The sequence below is a fragment of the Pelodiscus sinensis genome, chromosome 4, assembly GCF_052426305.1.
Source record: "Pelodiscus sinensis isolate ZL-2025 chromosome 4, ASM5242630v1, whole genome shotgun sequence".
NCBI lineage: Eukaryota > Metazoa > Chordata > Testudines > Trionychidae > Pelodiscus > Pelodiscus sinensis.
In genome coordinates, this window is record NC_143055.1 from 111606923 (window position 1) to 111628945 (window position 22023).

Consider the following 22023-nt stretch of genomic DNA (forward strand, 5'->3'; position numbering starts at 1 on the left):
ATGGCCTTCTGTGCCTTCAATTATTCTCCAGGCTCTACTCTGACCACTCTCCAAACTTTCAACATCCTTCTTGAACTGTGGACACTGTTCATGGTATTTCACAATTGGTTTTAAATTTTGTCTGGTAACAGGCCACTTCCACACGTACTTAACAAAATTTTTCTACTAAGAACTCCAAAATAGTCACAGACATTCATTATAGCCATTAAGTACATTATTTCTAAAAAAGTTACACAAAATGTATCAGTGCCAAAAAATCTAGCAGCATTCAGATACTACAGTGATTGGTGCCAACATAACAAGATAACTAAAATAAAATGTGTCAAGAAGAAAAAGTTCAGCTGTTACAATAATACCTAAGCATCACTTTACTGTACAGTTAAAAAAAAAATCAAGCCTATTGTTTAACAAGGAAATTACTAAATATTTGGCTTCGAAGAAGCCAGTTATTATCAAAGACAATGAAAATAAGAAGCCCCTAGAAAAGTATAGTTGCAGTATTTACTGTGCATCCACCATATGGAAGCAGCGATCAATACAGGCAGTCCCCGGGTTACGTACAAGATAGGGACTGTAGGTTTGTTCTTAAGTTGAATTTGTATGTAAGTCAGAACTGGCGTCCAGATTCAGCCGCTGTTGAAACTGACCAGCGGCTGACTACAGGAAGCCCAAGGCAGAGCTGCTCTGCCCGGGGCTTCCTGGAATCAGCCGCTGATCAGTTTTAACAGCGGCTGAATCTGGACGCCTGGGACAGAGCAGCTGGGGCGCTGCCGGGTAGGTCCCTGCAGCGCCGCACCTCGGCGCTGCGGGGACCAACCCGGCAGCACCCCAGATGCTCTACCCCAGGCATCCCCAAATCAGCCGCTGCTGAAACTGATCAGCAGTTGACTACAGGAACCCCGAGGCAGAGCTGCTCTGCCTCGGGCTTCCTGTAGTCAGCCGCTGGTCAGTTTCAGCAGCGGCTGACTTGGGGACGCCTGGGGCAGAGCAGCTGGGGTGCTGCTGGGTTGGTCCAGTAGCGCTGAGGAGCGGCACTGCGGGACCAACCCGGCAGCACTCCAGCTGCTCTACCCCAGGCGTCGGCGAGAAACATCCCCCAGCAGACCAGGGAGACGTGGCCCACTAGCTGCGCCCCACCCCTCAGCAGACCAGGGAGACGTGGAGCAAAGCTGTGGAGGACGCAGGCGGCGGGTCTCGGTGGTCCCACCGCCCGCGTCTCCCTGGTCTGCTGGGGGGTGGGGCGAAGCTAGTGCGCCCCCCCCCCCAGCAGACGACGCTTTTCTTGCCACGGAGGACACGGGAGGCAGGACCGCGGCGTGTCTTGGTGGTCTCGCCGCCCGCGTTCTCTGCGGCTTTGCTCCGCGTCTCCCTGGTCTGCTGGGGGCCCCCCCCCCAGCAGACCAGGGAGACGCGGAGCGGCTTTTCTCACCGCGGAGGACGCAGCGAGAAAAGCCTGGTCTGCTCAGCGGGGGGGGGGGGGGGGGGGGGCGGAGGCGCACTAGCTGCGCACCCCCCCCCAGCAAACCAGGGAGTCGCGGGCGGCGGGACCGCTGACATGCTCCGCGGTCCCGTCGCCCGCGTCCTCCGCGGCTTTGCTTCACGTCTCCCTGGTCTGCTGGGGGGACCCCCCAGCAGACCAGGGAGACACGGAGCAGCTTTTCTCGCCGCGGAGGACGCGGGCGGCAGGATCGCAGTGCGTCTGGGCGGTCCCGCCGCCCGTGTCCTCCAGGGCGAGAAAAGCCCCGTTCGTATGTAGAGATCCGACGTAAGTCGGATCCACATAACTTGGGGACTGCCTGTACATCTAATCTGATGAAGTTAAATGTGAGTATGCAGCATTTTATCTGATGTTTCTGTTTAAGAGACAGATTTGTTTAGAGATTTAAGGGACAGCTTGAGACCTAGTGAATTTCAAAACCTAAGTTGAAAACTGCTTCCCAGAGTCTCCTCAGCAGTTTTTATGGTTTGCAATCACATTTTCCTATTTAAAGATGGTTTTCTGTTCTTCAGACAAAACAAGTAAAACTAACTACACAAAGTCCTGTCAAATGTATGAAGTCAACAATCTAAAAATTGACAATCTTGCGCAAAAGAGGTTTTTTTTGCACAAAACAAACCCATCTACACTACTTGTTTTTATGCAAAAACCTCTTGCTCAAAAAGCCTCGGCAGAGAATATGCAACATTTTCATTAGCATATTCTCTGCTGGCAAAAGCCTGCAGTGTAGACGTAGCCTCAGTGATCGGCATACTATGTAGACTCCTTTTTTCACAAAATGACAAAACTGTAATCATGAATATGAAGCTCAAGAGCTTTTAGATGACAGCACTAAAATTCTATATATCATAGTTATTCTGTGTTAAATTCTTTGTATTAAGTAGACACAAGTCAAAATTATTATAGATTTTTAGATAGTATTAGCTCTCCAGCCTACTTTAGGTAGCTCTAAAATCCAACATTACTGAGGTATGTCTAATATCCAAATCCTACACTGTAGATACACACAAATAATGAAATAATCAACTCTACCGTGCTTTGAAAACGTACTATGCAGTGTGCTATTATTACTGTTGTTGTACAAATAGTAGCTTAATAACAGTACAAATGAAATAAAATGCCACACGCTATAATGCCACAAACGCACACACAGGTCTTCAATCTTACCACATCTTATTGATTTCTATTTCTTATAGACTTAAACTGATATGTTGACTTCTGTTAAAAAAAAACAGTGATGACATGGCAATTAGGCTTTTAACTCAGATTAACAATACTAGAACCCTGGGAACACCAATGGATTTTACCTTGAGCTTTAACTAGAATTTAAAACCAAGTCACCATCTCTTCACAGCTGTTTTAGCCTGAGTTAGCTAACGGGGATTAGATAACCCAAGTTAATAAACATACCTTTTTTGCAGTATAAACATGTACTCCAGCTCAGATGGAAGTTTTGCACTTGATCCAAGCTCTGCAGAAGGTCTGACTATGCTAATGTAAAGCTCCTTTTCTGGCCTTGAAATCTACAGTTTAATGAATCTATGAAGGGGAGAAAAGCTGCAGGGGTCTCCCTAAGTCTTAGCAATTTATGGCTGCCAGAATGAGTTGTAGGGGATCTTGCTAGTCAGTACTGGATTATTAGAGGCTGCTTTCTTCTTCATAACTGAGCTGACCTCGATGGCCCAGTACTGAGTTGGTGAAGGCGCTTGCAGATGCAAACACTTCCCTTCCTGAGCCGCACTGATCACACACTTGGCACAGTGATTTTCATATTTCCCAGTTCATAAGATCTCCCTTCGATGTCACTGTAATCATGAAATGAGGCCTTTTTGGTTAAGCCAAAAGTGGGCACAGATGTAAAATACACAAGGGACCACCGAGGGATTCCTCTGCACTGGGTAATCCTCCACTGGCCAGGTAAGCAACTTTAAGATAGCTTTGCACATCCAAAGTGATTCAGACCTATTGCAGCAGTACACAGAGAGCTCTGGATCTCTCTCTCTCTCTCTTTTTATTTTTCACTAACTATTGTTCCTACATGTTCAATTGGGTTCATCGAGATCAGCTCAGTTAAGAAGAAAGCAGCCTCTAACACAACAGAAGGGATGTTTACGGGAAAAGGAGTGAAACACTTTTCACTGGCACAACTTGAATCACATACAGACACTAACAGGCTGTGGCCAGGAGGAACTTACTTCATTCCTTTACCAGCCTCTTCCACAATATATTACTGTGTTGTGATTTGCATCAGATAAAAAAACCCAGATGGGTCCCATGGGAAAGACTGAAGTACTTGACATTCTGTCTTCCAGCTTGTTTTCTGACTAAATCTTTTCCACACGCTGCTTCCCATTGCATATGACACTATCCAAGATCCAATATTACTATGTAATCCACCAGTTAATCTTATCAATGATCAAGAGACATTGAATCAGCCTTCAAAGATCCCTTTGCTGGGATAGGTAATTTTATTTCTAAACCTGCAAATGAAATATTTTTCACTGTCTCATTGCCATCATCATGTGCAGGGGAAAGGGAGCTGATTCTTTGCCAGAGCTGGAAACTTTTCAAAATAGTTTTGCACAGCTACACAAAACTATGGTTTCCAATTTACCAGACTAACACCTGAGGCTGTAAGATTTGGTGCTTATTAATTGACTGATGCTCATTCTAACTCAGAGTGGAGATACAATTGTTCTAAACCCTAATTTCTCCCAAAATGCGCAGATGAACAGAGCATAGGCAACAGAATGCACACCAAACACAGCCCAATGCAGAAGCTCATCTTTAATGCACAAAGGAGTAGGAAGGAGGAAAGAATTCACGAGTTAAAAAGCGATTAATTCTTGCTCTTAATGGGCACATCTCTAGTGGAAAGATACAGAAATTACACACAGCCATACTAATAGGCTGTGTCTACACTGGCAAGTTTTTCCGGAAAAGCACTGATGATCTAATGTAAAATCATCAGTGCTTTTCCAAAAAAACTATGCTGCTTCCGTTCGGGCAAAAGTCTTTTTCCGAAAGACTTTTGCCTGAAAGGCCAGTGTAGACAGTATAGTTCTGTTTTCTGCAAAAAAGTCCCGATCGCGAAAATGGCGATCGGAGCTTTTTTGCAGAAAAGCACGTCTAGATTGGCCACGGACGCTTTTCCGCAAAAAGTGCTTTTTCGGAAAAGCGTCCTGCTTATCTAGACGCGCTTTTCCAAAAATGCTTTTAACGGAAAACTTTTCCGTTAAAAGCATTTCCAGAAAATCATGCCAGTGTAGACGTAATCATACAGACTTTTGTTAGTGATACTGCTATGGGTAACTTGGAACCCACTCTGTGAAGAACAAATGAATGCTTCCCTCACTAAAGTCAATGGATCATAATTCATGAGCTCAGAAAGCTTAAATAAAATATAGCATATCTTTCCCCTGCAATATAAGGAGAATGTGATTGCTGAGGGAGCTTTAAGATGAGAGGTTTCTTAACTTTAGTGCTGCTATAATCTCAACCCTGACATTATAGATTTGTTTCTTTGATTGATGGTTTTTAATAATAAAGACTAAGCTGCTTGAGAAACACTGCATTATGAGCCTTGTCCAACTCCTGTTTGAGTCAATCTGTCTTTGCAGTACCCTTCACTTTAGGCATCCATTTTTAAAAAAAAACCTGGTCCCAAAGGCACTAGCTGCACTATGTGCTTTCAATCACCATCACCACCACAGCGAGTACAAGCAAACATCTGGAAAGATTATATGACCTCTTTTTTTTTTTAGGGGAAAAAAATTAGTTTCAGAAGCCTTGTGCTAATTTCTGTTCTTAAAAACTTACCAGTTTAAACACACAAGGTTAGTTTGTGAGGGACCAAAGACATTCAGCAGATTCTTTTTAATTTATGGGAAGAATTTTCACTAGCCAAAAACAAAACAAAAAAAACCAGCTAGTGCCTTATTTGTGTAACAGTCTCAGAATTTAAAAATCAGCATTGAAATACACAGTTCTGAATAACTTCGAACAAATTTATGGTAATGTGCTAACAACTCTTCTAAGGGTTTCTTGTGTGGCACTCACAATCACATTTTTAAATAATTAATGTATTATGAACTTACTTTGACCTGAGGGTATGACTTTTTGTTCTTTTCACTAGAAGCACCAGGAAGTCCACCATGTGATGGTCCTTCACATACATATCTGAAACGAAACCCCCTCTGTAGAGATTTAAAAAAAAAAATTGAAAATCATTACTTTAAAACAACTATTGATAACTTGAAATGTTATGGCTTCTAATTCTTAAAACACTCTCTACATACTTCTACATGGGTGAAAGACACTTTTATTCTCATTTACATAAAGACTGGCAACAGGAATCTCTTTTCCCAATATTAACATGATTTTACTAAATAGATTTAGGTTTAGGATTCCTTTGTACTCCAGAAACGGGTCAGAAGATGGATGAAGGATTTAGAGTAGTGAAGAAACTGGGTATTGGCCTGATCGATGGGTAGAGATCAATCTAGCAGTCATCAATTTATTGAATTAAGAACATATGTGATAAATCGACTGTTGATCGCTTTAGCATCGATTCCAGTACTCCACCTCAACAAGAAGCATGAGAGGAGTCAACAAGAGAGTGTGTCCTGTAGACACACCACAGTAAAGATACCGTGGTAAGTAGATCTAAGTATGTTGACTTCAGCTACATTATTCATGTAGCTGAAGTTGCGTAACTAGGATTGATCTACCCTGGTAGTATAGATCAGTCCACTCTCTCCATCATGGTAGCAATCAGGGGACGCGAAGAGACAGATGAGGAGCTTCAACAGTGCAGGAAAAGTAGAGGGTAGGGGGAAAACCAGGAATTCTCCCGTTTACAGAATAGTAGCCATGAAACCAACAAGAATATTAATTTCACATTTCATGTCAGGATCATCATATTTTGGTATTTCTAAAATAAGTTTTCCAGGGATCTTTGGTTTGCTAAGAAATTTGTTCCATATAGGAACCAAAGCAAATTCAAAAACAAGGAAGTTTCTGGTGAACCAAACCCCTGAGATGATGAACTGTGTTTAGGAACACTTCTTCTCCTCCCCCACCACCTTGCTATTTCTATAAGGGCAGGGGAGGGGGTCAAGAAGGAGTGCAAAGTGTTCCAGTTAGGAAACCTACACAAAATAATTCACATTTACTATGAGATTACTTTTACACTGGACATAAAAAAATGAGGGGAGACTGCAAATTTTTGCATAGGAACTCTGCCTGCCTACAGAGGTTGCCATTGGAAAGTCAGCCTTCCACAGTAATAACCACACCACTGTATTTCTGATAACACTATCTCTGATTCTGAGGTTAGGAATATACACAAATAGTCAGATCCTCAAATCTATCAATTAACACAATACCACTGATGTTAACAAACAAAAGATGTCAAATGATTTTTTTCTATCAGAGAGAAAGTTAAACAAGACAGTTCAAATTAATTGCTATATTCCAGGGGTCTCCTGATCCCCTGCTTAATTTGATCCAGCCCAGCAAGTCTCTGGACTGGATCCAGCCCAGCAAGCCCTGCATTCTGCCTGCAGGCATTTCCCCCACAGCTCCTACAAGCCAGGAATCACGGCCACTGGGAGCTGGGGGTGCGGTGCCTGTAGGCAAGGATAGCACATGGAGCCATTTCCTCCCACCAAGGGCCACAGGGACGTGCTGGACACTGCTGCTTCTGGGAGTGGCAGTGGTGCGGGGCCATGACAGGTGGGAAGCTTGCCTTAGTTTTGCTGCACCACCAAACAGGAGCTGCCTAAGATAAGCGCCCTGAATCCCCTTCTGCATCCCAACCTCTTGCCCCAGGCCTGAGCCTCCCTCCCCCACTCTCAATCTCCCTCTCAGAGCCCTGAACTCCTCCTATCCCCTCACACACTCCCATCATCTGCCCCAGCCTGGAACCTCCTTCTGCACCTGCACCCCTCATTGTTGACCTGAACCTCTGTGCCTTCCCTTGTGGGACTATATGTGACCTGCAACTAATTTTTTCTGAGGGTCAGTGGCCCCGGATAGGAAAAAGGTTCCCCATCCCTGCTATAGTCACTGACATATGAAGAACGGCAAAATTTACTGAAACTGAAAGTCATCATGAAGGGAGAATGGGGAATTTGGGATATAGTGGTATTTAATAGGATCTATTTTAAATAAATGATATCACACCTTTAACTGCAGCGTAACAAACGCAGCGTTACAAACTCTCTGACACTTTCAGTCAGGAAGGTTTCCCCTCTTAGGCCCCAAACCCGTAATTAACAGAACTCTGTTGCGTTCAGTGTGATTCTAGGAAGCGCAGCCATCTGCCAAGTAGGCTCTCTGCAGGCAAAACTTGCACAGCAGGATCATGCTGCAGATCTCTGACACCGGGTTTCTCTGAATGCAAGAGAGTCAGCCCACAGCTATTCACAATGCTCACACAATTACTCTTCAAATGAGTAATCAACCTCAAAGTCTCCACAATATCTATCCTGCTAAAGTCTTTGCTGTTTAAATACTTGTCCCTCATACAATGCTTGACTTTCACTCACATACCCACAGAACAAACTGATACTCATGAAACACTCACAGGGTAAAATTCACTTCAACACATTAAAGCAGAGCAATTGGGCTTCCAGCTTGCCAGGCACCCAAGTGGCGGTTGGGGTTGTGGCGGTCAGGGATGAAATTCACTCCTGAACCCAGGGCTAGGGCCGCAAAGAAGCCACACCAAAGCTACTGCGGGCTGCCAGGGCCGCTGGATCTATGTTATTGCCTGTATGACCGTACCTACCCAGCCTTGCCCTGCCCCCCTTCACTGACCTATGTGTGACTGATGAGGGGACTATGTGCACAGTGCTCAGTCAATGGCTCACCTCTCACCACCAAAATACAAAACTTACAGTGGTTCACCTCGGGGCCTCTCTATGACGAGAGCCGTAGGCAGGGTGGCCATTTTACAGCCACTGTAAACTCACTGTTTGCATATGGTAAACTCAATCATGTATTTAAGGCACATCTTGGCAATTGGGACTGTTGAGAAGCAGCAGGGCACTAGGAGTGTAAGCGACGAGTCGAGTATTCAGCTGCCCAATAAACCTAGGCTTACCAGGTAGCTGAGTCAATACTCAACTAGTCGCTCCCTCCCCCACTCTTTGCTGCCTCTACAACAATTAAACTACACAGCCCAGCTCCTACTACATTTAAACTGCAGAGCTGCAGTGGGAGTAGCAAGCGTCTCTTACTCCTCCCCTCCCCCAATCAACTAATCGATTAGCTGATTATCTGCATTTTAACATCCTCAGCATGGACACTTCACTGAATGCATTGTGCATCCCCTTAGTGTGTCAGGCCAGCTTCAGGGATCCACCTTCCCTCATCTCCCTTTGGGCTGAGGTATGTCTCTAGACGGGCCTTGAGTGAGCAGTCATTGAACTTCCACATGCACGAATTGTACTGTGACAAGCCCATGGTGGGGGAGTCTTTGATCACTTCCATATCTTCACGTACCCACATAAGAGCATCACTACCTGGCCCTGTATGTGACTCTGTGGGAGGGGTAGGGAAAGGTTCTCCGTACTGTGTTGGCTAAAGGAGGAATCACCAGATGTAGGATTTTGTGCAAATGCTTAGAAGGGCTGAAGACACAATTCCAACAGTGAGGCTGGAATATCACTCTGCGCCTTTGCCTATGGTGGGAAGGTAGTTTCTATCCCAGCAACTCCCATGCACCTCACCTGCAGGAAGCCCAAGCAGTGCAGTCAGCTGAAAATCATACCGACAGAGGAGTGAAAAGTATTGTTCTTTGCTTGTACAAAAATTGCATCCCCCAAATTTTCTTCATTTATCTTTGTGGTATTCAGTGTTACCAAGAGTATGACAAAAAGAATCCTGCAGAACTATACAAATCATGAGTTTCTTGCAAGGGTTTTGAAAAGTGTGTGGAAAAGAGCCATTATATGTGTTTTTTTTCATTTTAGCAAGAAATATGAAAAAAAAACCCTATAAATTTTCCATAAATATTTCATCGACTCATGTTCATTTCACACGCTGGGATATTATCCTATCATAATCCATTTTAATTTTCATCCTAGGTGGAAATGTTTTCTATTGTTAGTAAAATGCATTTAATTTAATCCTCAGATTTGTTTTTGTCCTGTGTCACTTTCAGAGAGATGACCAAAGATAACAACAGAATGAAACAGGAAATGACCTTGCTATAAAAGGATAAAAAAAAAAAAAAAAAAAAAAAAAACCAAACCCTGCTAATAATGCACCACACTTCCTATTAGTTCAAAATGCTTTATAATGAAATACATTATTCAGCATCTTTCCATCTTGGATTACAGCTGGACACTCACAATATGCTTACACATCCACCCAAAAGACTTTTCAAAATGCAGTATTCCTCTTACCTGTTTAGGCTGTTCTATGATCTGAAGATATGGTCCATCTGCTAAAAAAAACAACAAACATAACAATGCAACTCTGATTTATATCAGCATAACATAAAGAAGCCTGAGGGCTAAATTAGATCTTCTAAAAAGACACAGGAGTGACATTTTCAAATATGCCTAAGTTTTATACTGAAAAGTGACTTGGGGCACCATTAACTTTCAATGAGCTTTAGATGTTGTTAATACTAATGTCACTCAGGGACGTGAAAAAACACCTCACTGAACAACAAAAGCTTTAATGATGAAAAGAGCCAGTGTGGACAGTGCTTCATTGGCAGAAGTTGTGATCCCATCCACGAAACTATCAACCCTTGTTGAAGGTGGTTTTGTTTTGTTGCTGGCAATAAAGAGCCGCTACACAACACACCTTACAGCAGCACAGCTGCACCAATGTAAGTTGTACAGTGTAGACATAGCCTTAGGCTCTGAAGGGTGGGATTTGCAAAGAGACTATGACTGAGAGCTGGAACGTTTTAGCAACCTACCACCAAGTGGAATTCACAACCCTTAGCTAGCCATCCAGGTTCCATATACAATGCCTGGGGGCAGAATTAGGTGCCTAAAAAGAGATTCACAGAAGCCAGAAAGCTGGGCAGAAAGTTGCTCAAGTGGGCTAGTAGGAAATGTCAGAGAGCTGGGTGGCCAAAGCCCTGTCCCCCAAAGGAGTTAAAGGATTCTAACTCAGGACTGAAGAGTGACACCTCACTTGACTCAGGATTAACAGCTATGAACCCTCTCCTGGAATTAGACCCATATTTTAGGTCACATGTGTTTCCAGGAAAACGGAGGCGGTTGCTGGCAAACTCTAGCCTACAGTTAGAGCCTTAAATTAAATAAATTAATGGAGATTACCTATCTCCTAGAACCTTGAAAGGTCATTGAGTCCAGTCCCCTGCCTTCACAGCAGGACCAAGTACCATCCCTGACAATTTTTGCCCCAAATCCCTAAATAGCCTCTTTGAGGATTGAACTCACAACCCTGGGTTTAGCAGGCCAATGCTCAAACCACTGAGCTATCCCTCCCCTGCATTATGTGAGACCCACCATTCAATTCCCCCCTCGGCCTAGTGCAGAGCAAGGATTTGTTACTAGGTCACTCATACAAAACGAGGGCCCGAGCCACCAAGCTATGGGGCATGCTGTGGTGGGTCTTTCTCAACCTCGCCTATTGAAGCCATTCTGCTTGGTATGAAACAATTCAATACTCACTGCATCACAGTTAATGAAAGGTGGACTGACAGGGCACTCCCCTGGGAGATAGGAGACCCAAGTTCCTGTCTCTGCTCTAATGAGTATTTTTGCATTTAGTATTTCATACCTTGCCACCCTCTCCTTGGCCGTGTTTTCTGCCGAGCCTGATCCTGTACTCAAAAGCAGCATCCGAGCATGACCACCAGAATAGGTCTACAGACAAGATAAACTGGGAAACAACTAATTTATGAATCCCACTGGAGTGTGAATTAGTCACCAACATACTTGGTGGTGCCAGCAAATGGGTGGCTGTGCTCTTGTCCACTGCCAGAAATGGAAGCATGGTGGGGACTTTACCAATGGAAAAGATAGGTGTCTAGGGACTTTGGGTACCTAGAGCGCCAGGGGGAAAGTAACCCAGATTTTTGAGGATCTAAATTTTGGATTGAAGTTTATTAAAGTGGAATTAGGTCCTTAGGATTCCCCTCAAGAGTCCCAACTCACTCCTGAAAATGGGACTTAGGAGCCTAAATCATGTACACACATTCAAAAATTTTACTCGTGCACCATCAGATATATGGGTCTGCTTCTCTAGTATCAATGTCAAGAATCCAACTGACTTAAAAGGCCCATAATCTGATGCTGTGGATAAAATCTATCCCTGCGCACTGAGCCAATACAAGGTCTATGCACCACTTAAGCCCTACTTAACCCAAGCCCTGTTTGGAGGACCTAAGTGATGCACAAGTTCATGCTATACTTCTGAAGAGAAGTCAATTTAACCTTAATAACCCTGATCAAAGCTCAATGAAAGCAATGGGAATCTTTCCACTGATTTCAATGGCCTTGGAGCAGGCCCTGAGTGAGAAATTCTCACTGAAGCCATTGCATGGCATTTGAGCACAGAATTCAGTGCAATAAGGGCTTAAATTGGACGGAGGTAAGTTGAACAAACGAGGACCACTGCTTGCCATCTTGTTCAGATTCTCAGCTGTGAGAAGGGAAAGTTCAGCTCTTGGCCTTGAAGTTGGGAAGAGCATTTAAAAAAAAAAAGTAAACCAAGTGTTACTAATGCAGGGATGCTTTCAGGAGTTTATAGAAAAGCCTGAAAAAACCTTCTGAGAGGTATAAACTGCCCCTTCATCTTAATAGGGTGTTAACTCATATGACTGATAACATTTAAATGTTAATAATGTTAACAATCAGTGGTTTATCAAAGTCTGTAATAAAGGAATAATTTTAGGAAGATCTGCACAATCTAATATGAATTGCATATCATTTTGGTGCCACAAGTGGATACCATCACTTTCTTTCTACAGCCAAGAGAAAGACAGATCCAAAAAGGCTATCAGAACTCCCAGGACATCAGAACCTCACCAAAAGGAACCAAACCACAGTAATTTAGCAGAGTGTATGGGTATTTCCATACCCCACTGAGGAAATGACAAGATCGAGGAGCTCATCAGAGCAGCATGTCCATATGCTGAACAACTTCACAATCCACTAGCAGTAGCCTTTTGTTTCAACATGTCCAGTCGGGAGAGCTTAGAAGCATACCATTAATCTTTCTGCACCCTGACTGCTGAGCCTGATACTCACTGACTGTTTGAAATACTATAGGATTTGTTTATCTGTAGTAGCGTGATTGTGTTAGGTCTTAACCCAGGCACTGTGACCATTCCATTTTAATAAAATACTTTTTATTTCAATAAAAATATCACATAGAATCTTCTCAAAATAAAAAAGGAAATACTCTACCTTGCAGATCTATTAGGTACCCTCACTGCTTATCTGTCAAAATCAGTTGACTCGGTAGTTGCCTTCATGCCAAAGATACATTACAAAGATCAGCAATGACAATCTTGAATCTATAGCTCCCTTTACAAACAACTAACTATAAACATTAATGTTTAAGTTGGACAAAGTAACAAATAGGGACTTTGGGATTATATTCTTCCTATGTAATTAAATATTTTATTTGCATTCTAGAACACAAGTGAACATTCTGATTACTAAAGGTTTTAATAAATACAGAGTGATAGACTGTTTTACATATTCCCTTTCTCTGTAACATAGGGTCCCTTTTTAACTGTTATAATAGTAGTAGATGAAAATACTAAGAATGTGACTTTGGACGCTTGAAATGTTAAAACTGAGAGAAAGCAAAAAAGAAAAAAAAACTATCAGAAATGTAGAAAGGCTGGCATAATGGCTTGCTATAGCTTAGTCAGACTGTATGAGCCATAGCCTTGTTTAAACAAAGTAGACCTGGCATTGCACCTTCTTTCCACCAGTAAAATTTAGATTGAACCTGATTGACTGGAAAAAAAAAAAAAAAAAACCCTGCAGAAATAAGTCATTCTGGCGTAGTGCTGTCATGTTTATTAAGAAATGTTATTTAAAAAAAAAGAGTAAGCCAGTTAATTAACTTCCCAACATTAATGCCCTAAGCATACTCAAAAAGATTCTATTCTATATGGGTTCTTAAAACACTCATCATGGTAGTGTCTGAGCTCTGTCCTGTGATACATCAAACAATGCATTTAATATTTGTCTTCTGCGGGTCATTCTCTCTCAAACTCTTGCCTGGGGAAAGAATGAGTGCAGAGTAGTGTTTTGTTTAGGGAAGTTGTTTTGGCTTGAGTTTTGATTATTTTAATGTATAGAAGAGGAGTCAGCAAATGTCAGCATATTGCTCATCAGGGTAATCCATTGATAGGCTACAAGACAGTTTGTTTATGTTGCGCGTCCGTAGGCCCAGCCTTCCCACAGCTCTCCATGGCTGTGATTCAGCGTTCCTGGCCAATGGGAGCTGCAAGAAGCAGCAATCAGCATGCTCCTTGAGCTGAAGACATTACAAGTCTCCATCACATGTGAGAGATTTTTTCCACAATTTGGTACAAGCTTTCAAGAAAGCGCCATCTCCTGCACATTTCATTCAAACAAATGAATAATTTATAAATGTTAATCGGCCATAAAACTTCATAGCACCAAACATGACACTAAATGTCTTCACTTCATTTGCACTCCTACATTTTCAAAATGCATAATGTATAATTAGCATATGTTACCCAGAATTCTATGCTGTATGGATTAAATTCATCCCTGTGTACCACTTAAATGGTACTTTAGCCCCACTGTGAGGACTGAAGTGTGCATGGGCATTATCCCTCTGCACAGGAATGAATTTCACTCCCACAAAAGGCCAAGTTCTACCATCACAATTCCTCATGATTTGCCTGACACTCCTAGTGCAAACAGCAGGGCGTTGTATTTGATATTTACAGCCATCTAATAGGAATACTTTTTGCAGCAGATCAGCAACATTTTGATTTTCAGCCTAGCTATTTACCTAGCTTCCTTTTCCTTCCTCTCACCTCCCTCAATTCAGATTAACTGCTATCCCACTACTTGCCCTTCGGTCTGAGTCACAGGCCTACTTCCTTCATCTCCTTCAACTGCTGTGTTTCTTCACTCCCCTTCCTTCCTCTCATGCTTGAGTCACAGATCTAATGGTTTTTACTACCTCTCAGGGCTACATCCCTCTTTTTTTTACTCTCTCAGAAACTGCTCTAGCACATACATTCTGGGGGAGAACACATCTTCAGGACAGGGCCACTGCCCTACCAAAGAAATGCCAAGAAGCATGGGGTTTCTGAGATTGGTGGGTTTCCCTGAGGCATGGACCAGACAAGTCTGGCAGAGTTGCAGGACTGGTGGATTTTCCTAGGCAATCGCCTGGCTAGTTAATGCCTGAATCAATTAATTTTAAATCCTTGGATCATGCCTGGCTAGTGGATGGTTACCAGGAGGCTATATTAAACCCATCCTTTGGATATCACATGCTGCTAGGTTGTTTGGACCTGGGTAGTGACTGATCACTTTCCCTTGTTCTAGGTCACTCGTGTGTACTACCAGGTGAACACATCTGGTCTGACACCTCATTGGCAGTGGAACCCCATCGAACAGCTGCCCACACCTGGGAGTCAGCATCTTAACCCTCCTGATCCATCCTGTAGCTTATAAATGTTCTTCCCAGAGTTGTAACCTTGTAGGCACTTTTGATGTATAGTTTCTCTCCTCAGGGACACATGGCAGTTAAAGCCAAGGAACTTTTTAAACACACATACACACACACACTCTCATAGGCAGCACAAGAGTTATAGATTTAGGTTAGATAACAAAACCTACACGCAATCCTTCTCCCTCTCAGAGTTCTCCTCACTTCTGAGATGCTTTTGGGGTTTTGGCTATTGTGTTGGGAGAAGGCAAGCCTGTCCTGCCCCTCTCCTCCAGCCAGTCTTCTCTCTCTAGTGGTGATATCAGTCCCTTGTTTAGAGAGCATGTTCCTTTTCTCCTTCTGCCCTCCTACTGAATGAACACCCCCCACCGACACCTCCACACACCCCTACTCAACTGTTGAGAGCTTCAGATTAGCAGGCGTGGTCTGTCTTCTGCTGTACAATGGAAGCTTTAATTTACACTGGAGATGATGGTCTTAAATAGAGGTCATAAAATCACCTCTTCCCCTTAGCTGATGCAGACATGCTCCCCAAACTGTCACTCGGCTGCACACGTTTTTTTGCCTATGTGCTGTGGGAAAGATTGTGAATGGTCCCTAACCTGCTTTCACAGTTAGGAGGAGACAGTCGAGAACCAGCAAAAACTGCAGCCCCTGCACCCTGAGTGTAAATTACCCAAAAGGGCTCTGCCCCTCCACTCCATATTTACAACCAAACACACAGCTACTTGTCAGAAAGTCCCTCCACTCCCTAGTTTTTTATTCATTGTTTAAAGGACACTCAAATGGCACCACAATCCATGGTTATGCATTAAGCCTGCTCCTTGTCAAATCAGTAACTCAGCCATTGTCCATGGGTGGCTGAAAGATTTTTAGGTGCTGAGGCTGCATCATCACTGGCAGATATTAGCTGCCTTGATTCTTCAATACCTTTACTGGGTAGATCACTTCATGAGTGATAAATTCTTTCTTCGACACCTCCCACCTCAATTTCTCCCTACTCAGGCCTGTGGAGGATCACTTTCTTAGATGGATTGACTGACACAGACGCATAAACAAAAATAGGAAGGGATTTCCCAAAGCACTCTGTGTTGACTTAACTTTGCCCTGATGGAATTTAAATTGTAAAATACCCCAGAGATTTCAATCAGAACTGAACTGAACCAAGGATGAGCACTTTTGAAAATCCACTACAGAAGAGCAAGTAATCTCGACTGATTAGAGAAGAGTATTAATTCCTGTTTTCAATAGTTAAAATACAATCCTCATCTCACCATATTGTATTAAAATGTGGCTAAAAAAGTAGATTCATAATAATGAGAACACCACAATTCAAAGGAACAGATGGAAACTAATGCGCCATGGTTTTCTATGGTAGCATTACTCAATTACTTGTTATGGTGACATTTTTCAACTTGAATGACTATGACAAAATCAGTGCAAGATAGGGGTGATTGGCACTTCTGAAATTAATTATAATGTTTTCTTGTGATAAATACTCAAGCAGTTCCCTATCATACCCAGACAAACTTGTCATTAATCTTGTAGAAACGGACAGCGCAAAGAAAAGTACTGAAAGAGGAGAAGGCAGTCACGAAATAAACATGTTAGCAGTTATTAGAGGATGAACTGTTGTTTTATCATGTGTTAGCTTGTCTAGATGAACCCTAGTATCCCCCTTATGGTTTTAAAAACATCCTTGTCTAGTAGAGACAGGGCACAAATGTCTGAAAAATCAATTTTCTGTGTCTGAAATAATTGTGTTAACTCATCTGTATGGAGTGAAGTTGGGTACTCCCATAAACTAAAAATTAGTAAGAAGTGTATCACTACAGAAAGACTCAGAGACATATGCAAGACTGATAATGCCATACATAGGACCTGCTACTCAGAGCCGTATCAAACTAGTAACCAGATGCTGCCCACTGAGACTTAGGCAAAAACTGTTTATTGAATGTTTGCAAGTTAAGAGATTTGCTGCCCAGAGAAATAATTTTTCTTGAAGCAATGTCATTTGCACTGTTAGCAATTCCTGACTCTGTTGTACTCATACTCATCCTAAGAAGAAGTAGAGTGATTTACAATAGGTCATACTAAACCAATAACAAATTCCTAACCTCTGTGGTATTCTCAAAAATATGTATATATTATTCTTTTAGACAAACATTTACCTCTGTGCAGAAAAGCACAACTTAAGCCCTTAAAATTGAGTTTTAATGGGATTTACACAACCGTCTGCACAAGGATGTATTTTATTGTTATGTCCTTTATTTCTGTCAAATTTGTAAATGAATCCAACAAACTGCACTTTTGTTTCTGTGTTACAAAGCAACCTGCAATGTGAAAAGTACCAGATATGTCTTGACAGAATGTGAATGGAAATGGATCATCAGAACATGATGACGGCACATATGCTGCAATGGAGATCAGCAGCAAAGATATTTACTGGTCAAGGATTCAGAGTTCTTTTCTCCTCCAAATCTTTTAATCCAATACACTGCACAGGGGATACTCAGGACTTCTACTTTCAAATTAAAAGTAATATTGACAAATGACATTTAAAAAAACCTCCAACAACAAATTACTAGGTAGTATTAATCACTACATGTTTATTCTTCTCCTCCTCTCTGCCAAGAAATTTCAACACTCTTAAATCAATCCCCCACAAGGGATAATTGAACTGCATACTGACGCAAAATAATCTTTCTTTTTCTGCACAGATTGGGGGGAGGGAGCATATGTGTGCGTGTTTTAGAATATGACCCTATTCTCAATATTGTGTCAACATTCAGGAAACTGTGAGGTGCTTTTAATATCAACCTAACACTTTACAGGAAATACAGAAGTCACTGAGAAGGAAAACAGATTCATATGATACAGGAAGCTAAATACACTTTAGATTTCATTAGTAAGAAACGTATACCCTTAAAAAAAATGCTACAAGAAAAACATAGCACAAGATAACATGCAAATAATGTATCTGTTACACGGTGCAGGCAATTCAACAACTGGAGGCATCTAAAAAGTGCTGCTGTCGCTTTAAAATTCAATATATCATTTACTGATTATGGTCAATCAGAACATTTAACTGGCTGAAACATTCAGTTTCTATTTTAGGCTTAGATCTATCCTGAGTAGTTGAACTTCTGATTCTTCTCATAAGTGAGGTTGGGGGAATTCTTAAAAGCAGTGGTGGGCAACCTTCGGCCTATGGGTCACACATGGCTTGTTGGGGTAAGCTGCTGTGGGGGCTGCCAGACAGGTTGTTTACCTTGCATCTGCAGGTCTGACTGCCTGCAGCTCTCATTGGCTGTGATGCACTGTTTTTTGCCAACGGGAGCTGCAGGAAGTAGCACAGGCTGCAGAGATTTGTTGGCAGCCGCTTCCTGCCCCTGGCCAGGAATGGCAAATCACGGCAAATGGAAGCTGCTGGCAGCAGTACCTGAGGACGCAACATAAACAACCTGTCTGGTGGGCCCCCAGCAGCCTACCCTGACGAGCAGCGTGTGGCCTGCATGCTACAGGTTGCCCACCACTGCGTAAAAGTGTTAACTTCAAGGAGTTTCATGACACAGAATAATATATATAAACAAACTATCCTCTGTGAAAGAACACTTCTCCGCCCCTTCTTCTGTCCCTCTCTCTCTCACACACACAAATCACCTTGACCAAATAGCAGTGGCTCTTACCTGTTCGTAGTGCTAAATCTGAGGTAATGTAACCCGTATTATTAAATAGTGCATTCACTCCCATGAACTGATCCATTGCAAACATCTGTATTGAAACAGAGTTCATGATTATTAATACACGAAAATACTTTTACACCCCTACAGTATCTTTCAACTGAGGATTTCAAAGCCCTTTGCAAATATTAATTAGGACCCCCAATATACCTCTGAGGTAGGTATGCATTCTTATTTCTGTTTCACAGGTAGGATAAACCAAATCTCAGAGAATGTAAAGACCCGTTCATGCTAATACACTTTGATACATCTTGTAAAGGTGCGATTCCACTGATGCTAACTCCAGTGGATTTGGTAGACAGGGCTCAGCACTTTGACCAGTGCAAACTGCAGCTCCGTGGCAAGGGATTGCTAAGCAGTGGATGCACCGCAGGCCAAATATTCAAAAGTGCTTGGAAAATGAACTCTTGAAAATCTGGCCCCTATAGTGGCCACTGAGTCCTTGAAAATCTAGCCTACAGTGACTTGCCGAAGGCCTTACTGAGGATCAAAGTAGCAGCTTCCATGGGCTCAACTTAAAAAATCCTCAATTCATAATTTAAAAAAAAAAAACACACACAGTTAACAACCAACTCTCTGATCTACTGTAAATAGTAATGCACCTAAATTAATCATTTTTTCAAATAGAAGGATAAGCACAAAACAAAAAAAGTATCTGGAAATAAAAATGTGGAAACATAACCTCCTCAGAAAACTAGAAATTTGCTTCAGAAAGCATTTAATATGACAGAAAAGAGATCCTGGACTGGATGATGTGGTACTGGTTATATGCTTGGCAAGCCTAATGTTTAATCGGTTAACTTATTAACTGGGATATTACATCCCTAACACTTAAATCCCTGAAGTCAGGTGAATACGTAAGATTATGAACTTTTATTTTTTTAAAATATGTTTCTAGATGTCACAGCTAAGGAGAAAATCTTAAAAATGTAACCTCAGACTAGACACCCCTGAAAGTTCCAAAACTAGAAGGCAAATAAAAAGAACAAATGTAATTGTTAAATGTCATTATTTTTAAGTCAATCTCATGATTTTTGAAAGTTTGGTACTGGCAATACTGTATTCTGGCACTGGGCAAAGCAAGAGCCAAATGTAATCCACTTAGCATATACTTAACGCTTAGCATATTAAGCGTTAAGAGGTTAACATAATTTTAATTGCAGCCTTTGAATCAAGCACAGTTCTCACCACCTGAATTAATTATAAACATAGTGACCTAACATTATTTTGGATCAGTGAAGAGTTTGGGAGTTCTGGAGTCTCACCAAAATGGTTGTGAATGAAGGAACACTATGGTTGATATTACATTAGATAAGCACACAAAGGAGCATTCATATATCTATATATATGATCTTATCTTAATTCAGTCATGGCTATCACTGAATTAATTTCAGTGTAAGTTTGGATCACGCAGCTGGGAAATAAAAATAAATGTAGGAAATTCTCTTAAAGTCACATTTACATCATTCAGGAAACATCAAGGAGTGGGTCCCATAGTGGGAGAAATTTACAGACAGATTTGTTCTGGTATTTTTCCTTTTGATTTTGTCAGACCATAGAAAGTTTAGGTGCAATAGGAATGGGCACACAACAAATAGCTAGGATAGCTATACAAAAGAAACTCACATGCTTTTGGCAACCTGAGAAGACATCAACTGTGCATTAGAACTTACCTGATGATCCGATACTCCCATATAGGTATCATCTTCTGCCATTTTAAGAGCTGAAATGATGGAAGCACGATGAGGACGACTGTTCACTGACTGAGGTATATTTTTCCAGTATTCAATAATAATACCTGTATCAAAATAACATTAGTTTGCTTTCCAATGAAAAATAATATGCATTCATTGTTAAAGCTCTGACAACTCATCTCTGAATGATCCTATTGTAACAGTAATATCACCAGTCCAGATATCCCTCCTAGGCTACGTCTAGACTGCAAGCCTCTTTCGAAAAAGAGCGTCTAGACTGCAAGCGGTACTTTCGAAAAAGCAAGCCGCTTTTTCGAAAGAGAGCACCCAGGCAGTCTGGATGCTCTCTTTCGAAAAACCCGTTAGCATTCAAGAACGCCTTTTTTTGAAAGAACACTTTCGAAAAAAGGCGTTCTTCCTCGTAAAATGAGGTTTTCCACCATCGAAAGAAAAGCCACGTTCTTTCGATTTAAGAAAAACAACTCAAGTATGAATAGAAAAACTGATTAAAATCAGCAAGATAAATCAAAGCTTTCTGCTTGGTAATTTAAATAATTTTATCCTGTTTTGTTTGGTGAATATTCTGGGTTTTAGGCAGTTTAAGCAAAATTTTTAGCATTAGCACTTTATTATTAATATATTAGCATATTTTAAAAATAATAAAATATATTGGGTATCTACAGAACCTATTTTCCAAATATCTCAAACTTTTTCAAACATTTCAACATTTTTTACAAATGTTCATCAATTAAGTCTCTCAGAAATTTTGCACAGAGAAGGTACATTGCACATTTTCAAAAAGTGCTGACTAAGTTTGGATGCATTTGATTCTGGATGTCCAATGTGAGATATCTATGGCCTGCCTCTACTTGTGCTGAGTACCTACAGCTGCAAGTATAGCCAGTAAGAGCTACCCATGCTCAGTGCCTGTAACAATTAACCTCCCAGGTGTCTTAATGTGAGTGCTTCCAAAGACAGGTGTCCAAAATTGGTTGACTCTTTGGAAATTTGGGCCTAAGTAGCTTTTGCAAGGCCACAGAACAAATCACTGGCAAAGTTAGGAAATAATCCAAATCCTGGCTCCTAATTCTCTAGTCTAATTGTAACAAAAGACTGGATTTTTAATTTTAACTTTGTTAAATGTAGTTAAATTTCCTTTATAATGTTAAAATATTTTTTGAAAATACCCTCTCAGGGAATTGTATGAGTAGACAGTATAATGTAGCTAATGAAATGTATTACTCCAGAAGAGTTGTTTGACTGTAACATGCAAACACATGTTGTAAGAAAAGGGCAAAAACTTTACAAAGGCAGGCAGGATTCAGTGGCTCTCTCATCTTTCATCATCAAGATTAACAACAATATTTTCCAGTGAGCTAAAAACCAATTATGAAAATTTATTGTCATGCAACAATGTGGG

General features: G+C 41.6%; 1 protein-coding gene across 1 annotated transcript in view; it reads right to left on the reverse strand.

Moving 5' to 3' along the window:
• Positions 1–22023, reverse strand: part of NFKB1 (nuclear factor kappa B subunit 1) — a 100324-nt gene that overhangs the window by 60941 nt on the left and 17360 nt on the right. The window contains 4 exon segments of the mRNA XM_089778052.1: positions 5596–5694; positions 9913–9953; positions 18856–18940; positions 20583–20707. Coding sequence (XP_089634178.1) covers positions 5596–5694; positions 9913–9953; positions 18856–18940; positions 20583–20624 — 267 coding nt within the window. The 5' untranslated portion in view covers positions 20625–20707.